The sequence below is a fragment of the Perognathus longimembris genome, chromosome 1 (assembly GCF_023159225.1).
Source record: "Perognathus longimembris pacificus isolate PPM17 chromosome 1, ASM2315922v1, whole genome shotgun sequence".
In the NCBI taxonomy this organism is placed as follows: domain Eukaryota; kingdom Metazoa; phylum Chordata; class Mammalia; order Rodentia; family Heteromyidae; genus Perognathus; species Perognathus longimembris.
The window spans coordinates 135,794,110-135,810,179 of NC_063161.1; the positions used below are offsets into that span (position 1 = coordinate 135,794,110).

At 40.3% G+C, this 16,070-nt stretch overlaps 1 protein-coding gene across 1 annotated transcript; it reads right to left on the reverse strand.

The window, feature by feature from the left end:
- Positions 1-463: 463 nt before the first annotated feature.
- On the reverse strand, positions 464-12,553 carry Aldob (aldolase, fructose-bisphosphate B). The gene is made up of 9 exons (XM_048338259.1): positions 12,398-12,553; positions 9,058-9,179; positions 8,097-8,308; positions 7,232-7,286; positions 6,289-6,449; positions 5,350-5,433; positions 3,970-4,144; positions 3,358-3,557; positions 464-913 (listed from the first exon to the last, which is right to left on the reverse strand). Exons 2-9 carry the CDS (start codon positions 9,167-9,169, stop codon positions 818-820), a joined length of 1,095 nt encoding a protein of 364 aa, XP_048194216.1. The 5' UTR covers positions 9,170-9,179; positions 12,398-12,553; the 3' UTR covers positions 464-817.
- Between the last annotated feature and the right edge of the window lie 3,517 nt (positions 12,554-16,070).

Consider the following 16,070-nt stretch of genomic DNA (forward strand, 5'->3'; position numbering starts at 1 on the left):
TAGAGGAAAAAATTCCCTTTTTCACCAGGTCTGGGCACTTACAGAGGAATGCTCCAAGCCTTATCATCACGGTTACTCTCTTACCACCTCTACAAGTTCCAAGAAACCATTGTGCATGATAGCTGGCTTCATACCATGAGTGACAGTGATTCGCACATACTCTCCAACTTGAAATTAGGCTAATGTTTCCAAACTTGGCTGCTCATTGGAATCACCAAGAGAATTTCTTAAAAGTCTAGCAGTTCCAAGGACCCCATAAATAGAATTTCTGATTTAACTGGGAAAAAAGTTTGGCCCGAGAATCTGCCATTTATTTCCAGTGAGGACCCAAAGTTGAGAATCCCAATCGTTAATGCCAGTCATGTCCAATAGAGTAAAAAATAATTATTTACACTAAGTCCATCAACAAAAAAGGAAAAATGAAACCCCAGTCCTAGGGCTGTTGTACAGAACATTTTATTTCTTTGTCAGTTGCAGGTGTCTCCATAATCTGCCAATGCCATGACTTTCATATGATGTACTTCTCCATCCTTGGCTTTTTTTGTACATTTAACTCAGCAATGATTATTTGGACAAAGAAGTTGTTTCCTTTCCTTGGGTGAATACTTTGAAGCATGGAGAAATGCAAGGAAACTTTTGTGTGAAATTTTGTCAGAAGCTAGACATACCTACTCATGTGTCAGTCACTGATTTGAGGTTTCTACTGTGTTTAAGTTTGATCTTTGTCTACTTCCCAGGGGTGATTGAAAGGCTACTCCCTTTTGGCCTCCCACCAAGACTCTAGAAGAGCTGGAGCTGAGCTGGTGGGCATCAGGGCCTAGTAAGTATAGGAGGCAGTGAAAAGTGACTGGGTAGCAGCTGCACCGGAAGAGCCTGTGTGGACGTACTGTCCTTGGGCTGCCTGGCAGTTGGCCTACAAAACAAGCACAAGAGAGGACATGGAGTTAAGGAAATGCAACCCAGACTTGAACCTCTCTAATTCACATTTGAAATGACCTACACTTTCATTTTTCTCTCCCCTCATCACATTGCAGGAACCCCTTCCTTCCAGAATGTTACCTTTATTTTTTTATCCAAATTTTTCTATCATTTCTTTGGCAAGCCTGCTATTTGTGTCTGTTACTGGGAAAACTGCTTTTTCATCCCAAACCATATTGCAACATTATTAGAAAATAAAATTGAGAAATTTTCTACTCATACAATATTGAGCACTATTCTAAGAAACTGCTTATGTAAAACTTTTCCATGTTCTATCTGTCCACAAGAAGATGTAATTTTTATGTAACTGTTACATAGTATCATTTGAATCTCCACCTACATTCTTATGAAAGGTAAACTTGGAATTATGTAGATTTTATAGTGATAGCCAAATGCCACTCCATGGTATATTTCTTCCAGTCACTGTGGCGTTTGTCTCTTCTCTTCAAGATGCTCTATGACTTCGATAACTTCCATCAGTAGTTCTCAAAGAGTCTCCTGAGCTATAAGCATTACTTAGGAACTTGTTAGAAATGGCCAATCTGTGGCATCACCCCAGACTGAGTTAGAAACTCAGTGTGAGGGACTCTGCAACCTGCATTTTCACAAACACTTGAGGTGATCAGGGTATACACTCAAGCTTGAGCACCATTGTCTTAGGTGAGAGATTCAAGTCCCTTTCTTCTCTGTGGATGGCCCTTGCAACCTACCCTGAGAATTATTACTCTATGTTGTGAGTCAGCCACATGCTATCACATACATGTCCCATGGCTTATCACCAAGGAAAAGCACTAGCTCTAAACAGCCCACACTTTTCTAATGCACCCAGAAATGGGTTTTCAGCCTCCTTGGGGTTTCCTTTTCTTGTAGATCCCCATCTCCAAACTTTTGGTTGATTTGGATCTTGTGCTGGTACTCCTCTATGATCAATGGGCCAGAGGAGGCAATCACTAAAATTCACCACTCTTCTCTCTTCAGTTAACATTTTACTCACTTGCCTGGATAGTGCCCATTCAAATCTAAATCTGATCTCTCTTAAGGCCTTAGAGAGTTGTTTGGAAAATTCAGGAACTAGGCTAAGAACCACAAATTTTTTCTCCTTTCAGCTGCTCTTTGCTTGATACTTGGCTATGTCTGACCATAATGTCTGGTCAATTTTCTAGCTGATTTCCTTCAACACCTATGTTTGTCTTTTCCATAGTCAAGATTGAAGTCTCATTTTTTTTATCATTCTCAGAAGGAATAATCAGTGATCAACTGCTTTATCTCTTCATTTCTACCAAACTTATTACCATCCAACCCCATTCTCTTTCTACTTTGCTGCCTTTGGCTAACCTTTGTCTCTACCACCAACAGTGTCACCCATGCTTAATATTTAGTATTATGTGAGCCCATATCCTCAAAATCTTTTGTCTTCAAGAGTCGCTGTCCCCTAAACTATACTCTCTTCTTAGGCTCCTTTTGCTGTAGTTTAATCATACCAACCTCCATCCTATTTTATTAAAATTCCCAGCTCCCTTAAAGAAATGGCTGTGTCTGATATGTTTACCTCAATTGTTGGTTCACAGAAGGTATTTAAAGATAATGGTTTCTGGGCTGGGGATATAGCCTAGTGGCAAGAGTGCCTGCCTCGGATACACGAGGCCCTAGGTTCAATTCCCCAGCACCACATATACAGAAAATGGCCAGAAGCGGCGCTGTGGCTCAAGTGGCAGAGTGCTAGCCTTGAGCGGGAAGAAGCCAGGGACAGTGCTCAGGCCCTGAGTCCAAGGCCCAGGACTGGCCAAAAAAAAAAAAAAAAAGATAATGGCTTCTAGTTGAATAAACCCTTTTTGGTGCTCATTTCTTCTGATCACCTTTAGGAATCTTTTTCTGACAAAGTTCTTAAACAGGAGCCTTCTCTTTTTTCCCTTTATTAAAACTGGTTTGTTGAGTATTGCTGATGTGTTCCTAAATGCCAACAAATGCCTTTTCTCATCCTTTAAAAACTCTCAGTGTTACATTACTATTGTAACTCATTTCTATTTCTTCCCAGAATCTTTGTTTCATCCTATTATTAATTGCTTATTTTCATGTTCATCTTCTCTTGATATAAGGCATCCCAAGTTCACTCCTTGGTCCTCTTCTTCTTTCTGAATCACCTCTGCTGAAACTGTCCAGCAACCTACTGTTACCAACGTGCTTAGCATGATGGAAAATTTCAAAACTTTTTTGTAGCTCCAATCTTGCTACTCATCTCTCATGACACATTTTTAAATGTCTAGTAGACGCTTTCTCTAAAAAACCTTCCTTACCTAAAGAAAGTGATGCTTCTCTATGCAAGAATGTGTGGTCCACATAACAGCTTGACCACATAGATAAGAGGGTAGAGCAACTTACCAGAGCCCGTTTCATAAAAGCATCCTGCGTTGCCTTCTTGTTTGCAGCCTTGCCACTCCAGGCAGCCAGTGCACTGGCCTGCAGGGCCCGTCCATAAGAGAAACTTAGTTTCCAGGGCTTGGGCAGAGGGCAAAGGTTGATGGCATTAAGGTTGAGGGTAGCATCCTCTTCACTCATGCCACCAGACAAAAAGCAGATGCCTGGAAGGAGAAAAGCCATTCCCACTGCATGAGTCCCACCTTATGTGCCTTGCCTGAGAAAGCAAACATGGAGCCTAAAAGAAATGTAATGTTTCGCTCTTTTCTGTACTTGGTTTGCATGGGGCTGCATCATAGAAGTCAATTTGTCTTTGCTGAGGCTAGGCAGGGTAAGGGGAGAAGGGCTTTAATAAATAAGGGGGGGGGGTGAAATACTGAAGACATAAATGAGTGTGAGTCCTTGGACACACACTCAGGATATGTGGCATCGTGGAGTAAAAGGAGCACTGGATGCCTGTTGAGATGGCAGGTATCTTGTATCATGCACAGAAGCAGACTCCACACAAGCACAAATCGGTATGGAACTTTCAAAGGATGAGAGCTGAGACCTAGAGTTAGAGGAGCAAGGCTATACCAGGAACAGCTGCAGGAACCGTGCGGTGGAGAGCTGTGACCGTGGCCATGGCCACTTGCTCTGGTGTATACTTCTTGGTGCAGGCATGACCAGCAGTCACCATGTTGGGCTTTAGCAGGGTGCCTTCTAGGTAAACATGATGGTCATTCAGGGCCTTGTAGACGGCAGCCAGAACCTGAAGGACAAGTGAACACAATGGTGTATTCAGAGTCAGTACTACATGTTTTAGATCAAGAATGCAGACTGAGGGCTGGGAATATGGCCTAGTGGCAAGAGAGCTTGCCTCGTATACATGAAGCCCTGGGTTCAGTTCCCCAGTACCACATATATGGAAAACGGCCAGAAGTGGCGCTGTGGCTCAAGTGGCAGAGTGCTAGCCTTAAGCAAAAGGAAGCCAGGGACAGTGCTCAGGCCCTGAGTCCAAGGCCCAGGACTGGCAAAAAAAAAAAAAAAAAAAAAATGCAGACTGAGTGAATTCCAATATATTGTGTGGCCACAACTTCTTTGTTTAATCCATAGATACATCCGGTGTACTTTGAACAAGCTCAACCTCTCCCTTCATCTTTTCTCTTTTGTTTCTCTCTGTGTGTCTCTCTCCCTCTTTTTGTGTGTGTGTGTGTGTGTGTGTGTGTGTGTGTGTGTAAAGCCCCCAAACCAGCCTTTATACCACTCCTAGTCAGTACTTGTAAACTGAACCTACCAAACATAAGCTGACCTCTCGCCACCACCTTTACTCTAGCTTCCCCTAGAGATTTTTTCTCTGTACTCCTTTAATCAATGTCACCCTCTAATGAGACTTATTCAGCTTGTTGAAGACATCTACTCTTCACTCTAATAGAAGCTAAAGGGTCATAAAAAAGCACATACCTTTTAGGGACTTGAGTGCTTTCCTGTCCCATTTCAGCTATATAATTTTTCAAGTACAGTAATGAAACACTGGTGATATTATGCTTTCTCACAGTGCCTGAGGAAAAGCACTCTCTTTCAAAACTACTGTGACTAGAAGGTTAGATGTGAACAATATAAGTTAGAGTTACACTTACTCAAGTGAGTGTTCTACATTATTTAAAGAATTGTCTTAGCATCCACACAATGACACTGAGGTCCAAAAGAGATATTATGACTATCTCAAGGTCTCACTGTGGGGAAATAGATTCTCCAGCTAAGTCTTCACACTGAGAGTTCTTTTTCATGAGAACCACATACTATGTGCCCCAAAGGAGAAGGGTTGATGAGTGCCTCCCTACAAGCTTCATGCTATGTCACAATTCTAAAATAAAGGGTATTTGAAATATGGCATCCTTTACATTCTTAGTAACAGTTAATACTTAAACAAAAGTTTTTCAACTGGAATTAGTGCCTTTTATACATATGACCTACCTTCTCAGTGACATACTGGCAGTGTTCCAAGTCATGGCTCCCATCAGGAAGTACCTCGGGTTCAACAATAGGTACCAGCCCATTCTAAAAGAGGAAATGGAAGGAAGGAAGAGAAGTGAATCCATGCTGAATGTCATCCTTTCTTTGGAAGCAGAGTCAACAGAACAGTTGGTGTAAAATGAAGCCCTTATGGAGCTGAAAATAGTGAAAAGAAATTGATGGAATATCTAGTGAGACTTGTGGCATAGTCCAAGCAGCACAGCGAGGATAAAGGAAAGGTTTTCAGGAACTGGATGAAAAATAAAATAGAACTCTTTCAAGTCTGTACCTTACTCTAGAAAGTATTCCTGGTACCTCAGAATATCATATTAATGGTACTGTTTTAGGACAGTGTGAGTTAGTTAAGGAATTTAAGCAGAGAGTACAGTCTAACTGGAATTTTCCAGATGAATTTAACTCCCATACTCTGATATAGTATTCACAGAAGCAAACCAAGCTTGACTTTGACCCAGAAATACTTCATCAGATATTGGATGGAAGCTTTGCTATTAAGCCGCCTTCCTCTGGGTAATTATATGGATTGGAACTAGATCCAACATCTTATCTTCTAGCTCTTGATCCAATCCCGGACATTATGGAGTGTATACAAGCATCAGGGCCTCAAAAACCTGATTATCTCTAAGACTTAAGATGTGGGCAGCGGGGAGCAGTTGATGGCATTGGCTTTGCACCTACAGTTTAGTGAGGTGCTATTTGGCTTGTGAAACCAAATATCACCCTATATCATTGAGCATAGCAAAAGCAGTAGAACAAAACTGGCACCAGAATATGCTAGTGAGGGAAGAGGTGAGATTTGTATGATTATGATAAAAGTGGAAAAGTTCTATGAAAAGCTCGTGTCTGCTGTTTGTTAGCCCAAGGGAAAAGCAGATCGCTCACCTGCTGACAGATGCTGGCATACCGTGCCAGGGCGTTGGCATTTTCCTGGATAGCGAGGCTGGAGGGACAGTGGTCATCAATCCTCAGCACAGCACGCCACTTTCCAAAGTCAACACCGTCTTTCTTGTATTGAGCACAGCGTTCTGAGAGACCATCAAGCCCTGTGGATCACAGAAGAGAGAAAAATGTCCTCACACACCGATATCTGGCTCAGGAGGGGCCTATGATAAAGTGAAGAAGTTCTGTCTTGTCTTAGAGTTCAGTCCCAGACCTTGAGAACTAACAACACCTAAGCAAGTAAACATTGTCCATCACAAAACTGGGCCCAAAACTTAATGATGATGCTTTGATGTATGTAATGGATACTCAACATGTAGAATAGAGGGAATTCATAATGTACTCATTAGAGATATGAAAAATGAGGTTCCCAGTGATTGAGATACTTTACCATAAAGTTTGTTCAGCTAATGAATGACCACTGGAATTCAAATTCTGCTTAGCTAAACCAATATCGGGGCCATTATTGTCTACCTGTTCAGCAAAGTACTTTGCAAAATTATTTGGCATGTGATGGAACAAGAATTCAGTTTCAAATATTGGATCCCAAAGTTTGGTAGGCATTCCTCTCTACTGCTGCTGGATTTTTCTTTTAGAATCATTCCCAGAACTAAGTATCTTCTCTGAGAGGTACTATGATACACAGTTTATGTACATTGTGTATAATCCCACAATTCTGCAAAGTAGATGTTGTTAAGCCATTTTAAGATGAGTGGCTCAGTGTCATACCATCATTTTATGTAGAAAAGCTAGGACTGAGAACTACATGTGAGTGGCTCTCAAACCACTGAAATCTTTGTAATTTTTTAAAACTTGTTCTCATTTTTTACTAGCCTTCATTTCTAAATATATGGGGGTGACTCGTAAGAGCAGGCAATCTCCTTACCTTGAATGGTGGTTTCTTTGTTTGTTCCTGCAAGGGGAGCACCTCCTTGGTCCAACTGTGGGTACAAATAATTAAGTAATTAGCAGATGTCAGATATCAGGAAAGCACACAGAGCTCCTTCCACAACGTTTATAATCACTGAGGGTTATAGTTCAGTATGCAGCATAATGGCTATTTCCTAGAAGAAGCAGTATGAGAATGTCAATTCTGACAGTAAGCACTCTCTCCTACCAGACACTGTGGTCAGACAGGAAGGAAGTAAAGAGAATACATATGCAACCTCTACTCTCAAAGGAGCAGAACTTGAACTGAAGAGTTCAAGAGTTAGATAGTCTTGACTGTGTACAAAGTCACATTTTTCCATGGGGTTTTTACATCTCTAAAATAAGGATAAAAACCAACTCTACTTCCACGGGTTGTGCTGAAGATCAGATGAGAGCTTTCTAAGTTTAGTCAGTGCTTGTTTTCACTGGGGAAGTTCATGGATGAATAAAAGATCCAGTTAAAAGAAGAGTGCATGCTTTAAAAAAAAGTAACTGCTCTTGAGCGAGCAGATATGTGATGAGAACAGTTTTGATAACTTACTTCACTCTTGTAAGAACTTTGTGAGGTAGATACAAATGCGCACATTTTAATAAGTGAAGAGGTACAGATGCAAAGAGATTAAGTATCTTGTAGAAAACCTGAAGGAAAGATGGACACAAAAATAAAAGAAGAAAGAGGAACACATTGGAAGAAAAGTCTAAGAAGATGATGGAAAAGGGTGAGAAATTAGATACTAAGAATCTTGAGTGTTGGCCCTACCCTGGCCAGTGTGCCTGCCTGTGCCTGGAGAGGAGGGGGGAATGTGAAGGAAAAATCTCACCTTGATGCCCACAACGATCCCCTTCTCCTTCAGGATGTTTCTGAACAGCTTCCCCTGGCTGTCCTTCTGGTAGAGGGTCTCGTGGAAAAGAATCACTCCCCCAATGCTCTTGTTGACGGAATTGTCCACTGTGAAGAGGATTTCTCGGAACTGCCGGCGGTTCTCTTCGGTGTTTTCAACCTTGATTCTCTGCAGCCGGTTTCCCATGGTGCCTAAGGGATAAGAATTGGCAGCGTTGGGGTGGTGAAGGCAGCATAAAAAACAAGCCAGGGCTTTCCCAGGACCTTAGTCCATACTGAGAGGTTCTCAACAGGATGGAAAATAAAAGACTCTTTTTTTTACTCAAATGTTCATAGCTTCTGATTATTAGTTTGTTTCTTAGGGTACAAACATTTCTTGCTGGATAGGAAGTGTATGTGCTGCACAGATAGGGACCAGGGTCAAGCTACCATTTGATCCAGATGCATATGAAAGGCCCTCAGGCCCCAGCCCTCCCTGATCTGGTTTTCAGTCTCACTGCATGAACTTGAGTGGAAGGAAGGATGCAGGCTCTTGACTCTAGATGATATCATTTCAGGATGGCCTGTGAAAGCTTGCCACAGTTCTGGCCGTGCCATCACAGGATTCCCTCAGTCGTAAATTCAACTGTAGTTCAGGGTGCAGAAAGTTCCTGAACTCCTTGATGGAGCTTTAAACTAAGTTCTCAATGACTTCATCCAAGTTCCTGAGTTCCTGGTCTTGCTACTTGACTAGATTCCAATGACCTCTCTCTCCTGGGAGTCTCTCCTCTGTGGTTTTCTGAAATATGTCTGCTAGACATATGGGATTCACTGAGTCTTCTGTTTTCACTCATGAGTACATAAACCTTTCCGTTCTCCAAAAGTATTAGCAGTTACCACATTACCTCTGCTAAGTGTAAACATGAGAGTTTGCTGTTGTATGACCTGTTTCCCACACTCACCTACAGATTCGTCTGCAGCCAAGATGCCCTTTCCATTGGCAACAATGCGCTGGGCAATTTCTGAGAGCTCCTTCTTTTGGTCTGGGGTGAGGGCGGGAAATCGGTGAGCCATGGTGACAGGTCTGGAACAGAATGCAAGAGAGTCAGTCATGCACCAAAATGTTGGTGGCTGGGATGGATTCATGACCGTGATGTTTCTGCTCATTTTCATAGATGGATACACAAATGGATTCTGTTGTTTTGCCTTTCCTTAAGTAGTCGCAAGTAGTCACAATGGATAAAGGCCAGATGACCAGTGTTCACAGTGATGCTAAACAGAACACTTTCGAGGGCATTTTGGAGATCACTAAGATCACTAAGACCACTAAAATCTGACAAAGGAAGAGAATTTCAACCATGGACCAGCTCTCTGTTTTGTGGATTTGGGGTGCCAAGGGGTGCCCTGACTGGCTAAAGAATAGGACAGTGAGGGCCTCTAGCCTCTGTAGCTATCCCCCACTTTGTTTTAGCCTGCACTTCCAGCAGATTATTTTCCAGGAGACATGTTTGAGTGGGAAACCAATACATAGCCTTCAAGTTAACCTCTTTTCCTGTGGACTAGACAGAGTGAGCTACAAGGTTCCTGCACTCAACCCTCTGAGTGAGACTTGATTAAGACCAGGAAGGATTTTTACTAAATGCTTCTGAGCTGGAGATTCCTCTGGCCATTGAGGAAGCTAATATATGATCATCTTGGTTGCAGTGACTTTCAGCTTTGTTGCTTTAGCAAGGAAAGACTGTGGCTTAAAAACCTCTATGCAAGAAGATTCTTTAGCAGTGCTCCAAGTTTCCAAGATGGCATGAGACAGTAATCTCCACTCAGTCCTGTCTTTTATGACAAAACCACTTCTTCACACTTTCTGCATCTCTTCAGGGCAGGCTTCCAATACCTTGTCCTTGTTAGAAAGAGTCAATGTCTACTGAATAATTTTTGAGAAGGTAAAACTAATGACCTCCTACTTGTTACTCTCCATTTCAACAGAGTTTATGTTTTAACCCAAAGGAATGGAACCATAATGCTTTCACAGGAGTACAAGGAAAAACTAGTAAAACTCAGTTTCTAGAGAAGATACTTTTTCAAGGCTCTGTTACATCCCAGGCACTGGCAGATGGGATTTGCCCTGTTGATAAATTAACTTTTAATATTACAGTCAGGGACCTTTAACTTTGGACATGGAATTTCTATTTTCATCCTGACAAAATCCAGCCTGAGGGTAGTGACTTCAAACCAAAGTACACATTTTCATTCTCAATGCATTCATTTGCACAAAGATCAAAAACAATTTTTAAAAAGATGTTTCCTTAATTAAGCAAGAGAAAAAAATAGCTATTTCCAAGATTTCTACTTGCTTGACATGCATCATTTAATTTATTCCTTACAACAACCTTAGAAGGTATTTAAACACTTCTCTCATTTAACAGATCAGAAAAGAATATGAGAGTTTAAATTATCTGCCCAAGAACTGATAGTAATAAGGTCCACAATTAGGATAAGGGGTGATGGTGATCTTGTCTATTCAAAGGAAAGAGTGAGGTTGGTGAAAGAAATTGGCCTTTAGATGACATCCAGAGAGCACCTGGAGCTGTGAGTCACTGTACTAATGACATGAACAAGTTGCAAACATCTAATGCATCCACATAGAGATTTCCTATTAGTAAATCAGACCGACCTGGGTTCAAAGCCCAGCATTTCCTCTCATAACTGTTACCTGTTACCTTGAGCAAGTTAGGTAACTTCTCAAAGTCTTAGTTTACCATGAACTAGGTGGTGATAGTTAGTATTTACTCTGGTTTTCTTATGAATAAGTAACTCACATGTACCTGTGAACCTGAGCACTGGAGTGACTCAAAATGTATGTGTTGAATTTGCATGGATAGGCATGAAGATGTCTTATAAAACTCAAAATGTAGGTATTAAATTCAAAATATACTATATTAACTCCTTTGTATAATTAACATATGCTAATAAAAAAGTAAAAATAACCATCACAAGCAAAAACACAAAATGCAAATAGCACTATTTCTCTTTTTTCAACTTGTTAAAAAAATCACTTAAAGACTTTCATGTTCCTATTGTTGATCTGTCTTCTTTATATGCTGACTCAGTCAGAGAGAAAAGTCAAACTCATTCTGTTTACAGGAAGTTAAATTTTACAGAGAGAGTAAAGGTCTGTACCACATCAGCACAAATACCGTCCCTCTGTTAATCATAAAACAGGGTCACAGGCCAATGTTCACTACTGGGAGAAAGGAGCCCAGTCTGGAAAGGAAATTGGTAGGTACTAAGTTTTATGTCCCTAAGTCTGTGATCACTAAAGTCTCATATCAACTATTTTAAAGTGCGTTGAAAGTTGTTTACATTACATTATTAAGTGGGAAAGCCCCACAAAGTTTTAGAGACATATGCAATGCATACTATCACCCTATTTTTAAATAAGAAATAAGTACTTACTTGTATACTGTTTGAAAGTCTACATAGGCCACCAGTAATCAGTCTTGGCTTACCTCTGTGGGGTAGGATAAAATAATGAAACCCTCATATTTCACTTCATTCATTCTAGATTTCTTAGCGAGCACATATATATCTATAGAGATGATGGATGATAGATAGATAGATAGATAGATAGATAGATAGACAGATAGATAGATAGAGATACATATGTGATATATACCTGTATATATGACAGGTAATATACATACACAAATTAGGACAAAGTTACATGAGTAGTAAAAATAGAGCTGTTAAGTGACCTCAAAGTCTACTTTAGGAATGAATAAACTGAGGCCCAGCAAGCTTACATCCAGTATCCTTTCTAAATTATATGAGTTATTTGGGCACCTACCTGTAATCCTAGAAATCAGAATGCTGAGAAAGGAGGACCAATTTGAGGCCAGCCTGAGCTACTTAGCAATTCAAGGCCCACTTGAGATATGAAATGAGACCCTGTCTCAAAAACTAAAACAAAAACCAAACCAAAATAAAATTAAAGACTCAGAAAATACATGTGATCTCTCTCTCCCTCTCTCTCTCATACACACACACACACACACACACACACACATACACACACACACACACACAGAGCCAGATTATTTTTCTCAAACCAAAGACTGTTTCATACAGGTAAATAGGAAGCGACAATCAAGCCAGAGTATTTTGTCATCTTCAGGAAAGGTGTGAGAGTCTGCTTAGCAGATACCAATTTTTCACTGAAAGCAAAGGCAAACAAACTTTCCCCTGCCCAGGCTTAACACTATCATTACCCTTCACTGAAGCTGCCTGGGAACTTGCTTTACTTACAGTCTGGGAGGGCAGAGTCCTCTTAGGTATTAGAAGCTGTCAATGAAGTGGCAGCTGCTAAATGGATGGATCTCTGGGAACACATGGTTTTTATAGAGGTCTCACCCAAGTCTTTTTAACTTTTGCCCTTCCCTCTTTATCTTAGGCTAGCCAATAGGGAGGTGTTCATTCAATATCTCTGATTGGCTAATAGGCAACCAACTCTTACATGCATTATGCCTGATAGAATGTTAAAGCTATAAAGGACATTTTTTAGATTATGCAGTTCCTAATTCAGAACTTGCAGGTCTGTTTTACAGGTGAGTAAATTTAAACACACTGGATTATGAAATTCTCCCCTAGCTAGCAAAAAACTGAGTTCCAATGTCCATCAAGGGATTCTGAGAAGAATGTTAGCTTAGCTTTTGTAGTCAATAAACACATGACCTTGGTCAAGGTGTTGTGTTTACTTTAGCTTTTATTTATTTATTTTAGCTTTTGTTTATTTTGCTCTGAACCTTGATTTTCTCCTTGATCGGGGACTCTTCAGAGGTGCATTCAGTTTATAAAATGCCTGTATACAATATGCATCCAAGAATCTTTCCAAATTAGGCAAGCAACACTTTATTTTCATTATTTATCTTCAATGCTTCATTAGTGGTCAGTTCCACCAATTTATTCTGTAATCTGTAGCTAAAATTGAATGTTCTTTTGATGAAATAAATGCAAAGAATACATACTTTTTGGGGGGAGGGGTAGAAAATCAAGTCCTAGCATCTTATTTTGAAGAATCATGTTTTCCCTATCCTCCCCAGTCTTCAATGTATTTTATGCCAGAAGCTACTGTTGCACTTTTGTCATTCTACTTCAGCCTTTATATTCTTGTCTTCAAAGTTGCTAAAAACTAGAATTAAACACAAAGTGATTAAGCCACCAGTACCCCCAAATATAGCACCAACTATGTTTTCATTATACATATTTTTGTCTCTGATAAAACTCCAAACTAATTCTAGAGAATGCAAATAAGAATATTTCTTCCTGAGAGAAACTGTGAATGAGCTAAGAGGGAGAACTCTAAAAGCAATAGAATGACCATAATTGTAGAAAAATACAAATCTCTGGAGCATATTCCTTTTACATAAAATGGGCAACAAGACAAAAAAATACCTGTCAAATACAAATACTGGTTGTATAAAAACCAGACTGCCTGAATACTAACTTTGGAATCTATTGTTGGGAAAATTGAACTTTACTTCAATAAAAGTAGAAACACAGTGAACACATTTTCTGAATTAAAAGTAAAACTCTGATGGCTTCTAAAAGTTCTAGGCTAGACAGTGAATGTCATTGTTGAAGGAAGTACAATTTTATGTTTAAAACACAAACTTGATGTTCATTAGGCCTGGGAAGTTTTGGCCAAGGTCTATCTCAGACACGTCTAGCCCAGGTAAAGTTACCATCAGTCCATTGACTTCATTTGTATCCTCACAATAGGTACATTTTCCAATTCTCTCATCTCCACGTGGTACTCAGACAAGCATGCAGTACTTGATTCCACAAAGTGACTTGATCAGAAGATCTAAGATTTCATCCAGCATGATTTTTGTTAGAACTGAATGGAAGAAGTGGTGAGTGGTGATAAAACAAGGAAGAGCAAGTATAACGAAGGTCTAAGGTTGGAGACAATGTTGGGACGGTTAGAACTGCAGCTCAGACCTGCCACCTGGTGACAGATGTTGTGAGCTCTCATTATCCTTGCTATAACAATGACAATAATATTAAGAGCTCTCTTTTATTTATTTATTTATTCATTCATTCATTCATTCATTCATTCATTTATATATTTATTTATTTATATATTTATTTATTTGCCAGTCCTGGGCCTTGGACTCAGGGCCTGAGCACTGACTGTCCCTGGCTTCTTCTTGCTCAAGGCTAGCACTCTGCCTCTTGAGCCACAGCGCCACTTCTGGCCATTTTCTATATATGTGGTGCTGGGGAATCGAACCCAGGGCTTCATGTATATGAGGCAAACACTCTTGCCACTAGGCCATATTCCCAGCCCTCTCTTTTATTTTTTGGGGACTCTATGATACGTGTGGCTCTTTCCATACATTATCATCTGTTCCAACAACACTCTGAGGCAAGGTTTAGTATTACTCCTATTTTATGCACAAATGAACTCTGGTTCACAGGGCAAGTAACTTGTCTACCTGGAAGCAAAGAACAAGTACATGGAGAGTCTCTCAATGGTCTAACACAGTCTTGCTTACATTCTGGTGACAACGGACAGCATAGATTAACCCTTTTCCTATCCTATATTAGCAGTTTATAATCTTGGACTTTAAACCTGCATTAATCAGAAAGATATGCCTTAGGTTGACAGACCTAGCTATTCCTGGTCATGCTGGGCAAGCATCAGTTCACGTGAACAGCAGCCTGGGCAGGCATGAAGGAGAAGCAACAGTCTGCCTGCTATCGAGCAAAGCCACCTGCTGCTGTTTGTGTGGCATTTGCCACCCCCACAGCTTCACATTCAACTGAAACTCAAAGTCCAGAAAAGTTCAGACGAGCTAATGACTTACTGGACCTTAGAAGAAGGGCAACTGCTGACCAAAACAGACTGCTTGTAGAGTTGCGAAGGTGTGGTCTTAATTTTTTTTAATTTTGTTTTGTTGTTTCTTGCTTGATTTTTTTATTGCATTATTTTGTTCTTGTTTTGAACTTTGGGGGGGGGGTAATGGAGAATTTTGTTTTTGTTGCTATTTTAAGTTTCACAAACCTTAAAATGTTCAAAATTGAGTTTTACAATATTTAGAAATAGCATGAAACTTTAAGGCTGGGAAGCACTTGGAAACTTTATTAAACTTATTGGTTCACATCTTTCATCTGTGAAGTAAGCTAGCAATGCCTTCATTAGGAAGTGATTATGAAATATGAATGCAGTAACATGACTTAGAATGAAACAGCTGGATGAGACTGTGCACATGTGATTTACAGGCTTCCATTAACAGGCAATATGATGCCATCCATGATCATTACTATCAATACTTCCAATAACTCCTTGAATATTGCACAGAAGTGAAATGTCTTCACACATAGCATGGGATGAGAATCCACAAGCATGCATGCATCTCACCTCTCTCACAGTTCTGTAAGAGCAATGCTCTTAAAGGCCACCTCTACACATTGCAGTTGCAAGAATCCTGAAAGAGAATGCTATCCTCTCCACTCTATGGTATAGATATTCCCTTACTATTATATTAAAAGCTGCTTTCATGGTTGCAATGGTTTGAGACTGAAATCAAGAGACATTGGTTCCATCATAGAGAGAGGGCTAGTGTTATTTCAGTATAGCTCACAACATTTCCATTGAGTTTCTTGCTGCCAGGCATTTTGTTAGCTGTGGAGACATTTTGTTGAGGATATACTTTCATTGAGACTATAAAAAGAATAAGATGGCCCTAATCTTAAGAAACTGGACAACTACAGAGATACAAGGAGGGGGTTGAGGTCAGGAAGTATAAACAGTAGTAAGAGCCTGTGATGGTTATGGTTGCAGTGTTCGCAGATGATTCCAAGAAGTAATGTAGAAGACCTACAACAGCCTAAGTAGTGTTTATTCATGGCCAAGTCATGCTTCAGACGGACCAATCCAGCCCATCTTCTAGATGCGGAAGAGCAGGACAGTGGT

What these genes read in the sequence shown, in the direction of transcription:
- Aldob (XM_048338259.1), bottom strand. Translation starts at nt 9,169, where the DNA reads ATGGCTCACCGATTTCCCGCCCTCACCCCAGACCAAAAGAAGGAGCTC. An exon ending in ATGCCAGCATCTGTCAGCAG is followed by an intron (nt 5,434 to 6,288) that starts GTGAGCGATCTG and finishes TTCCTCTTTTAG; the next exon opens with AATGGGCTGGTACCTATTGT. An exon ending in GCCAGTATGTCACTGAGAAG is followed by an intron (nt 4,145 to 5,349) that starts GTAGGTCATATG and finishes CTTGTCCTTCAG; the next exon opens with GTTCTGGCTGCCGTCTACAA.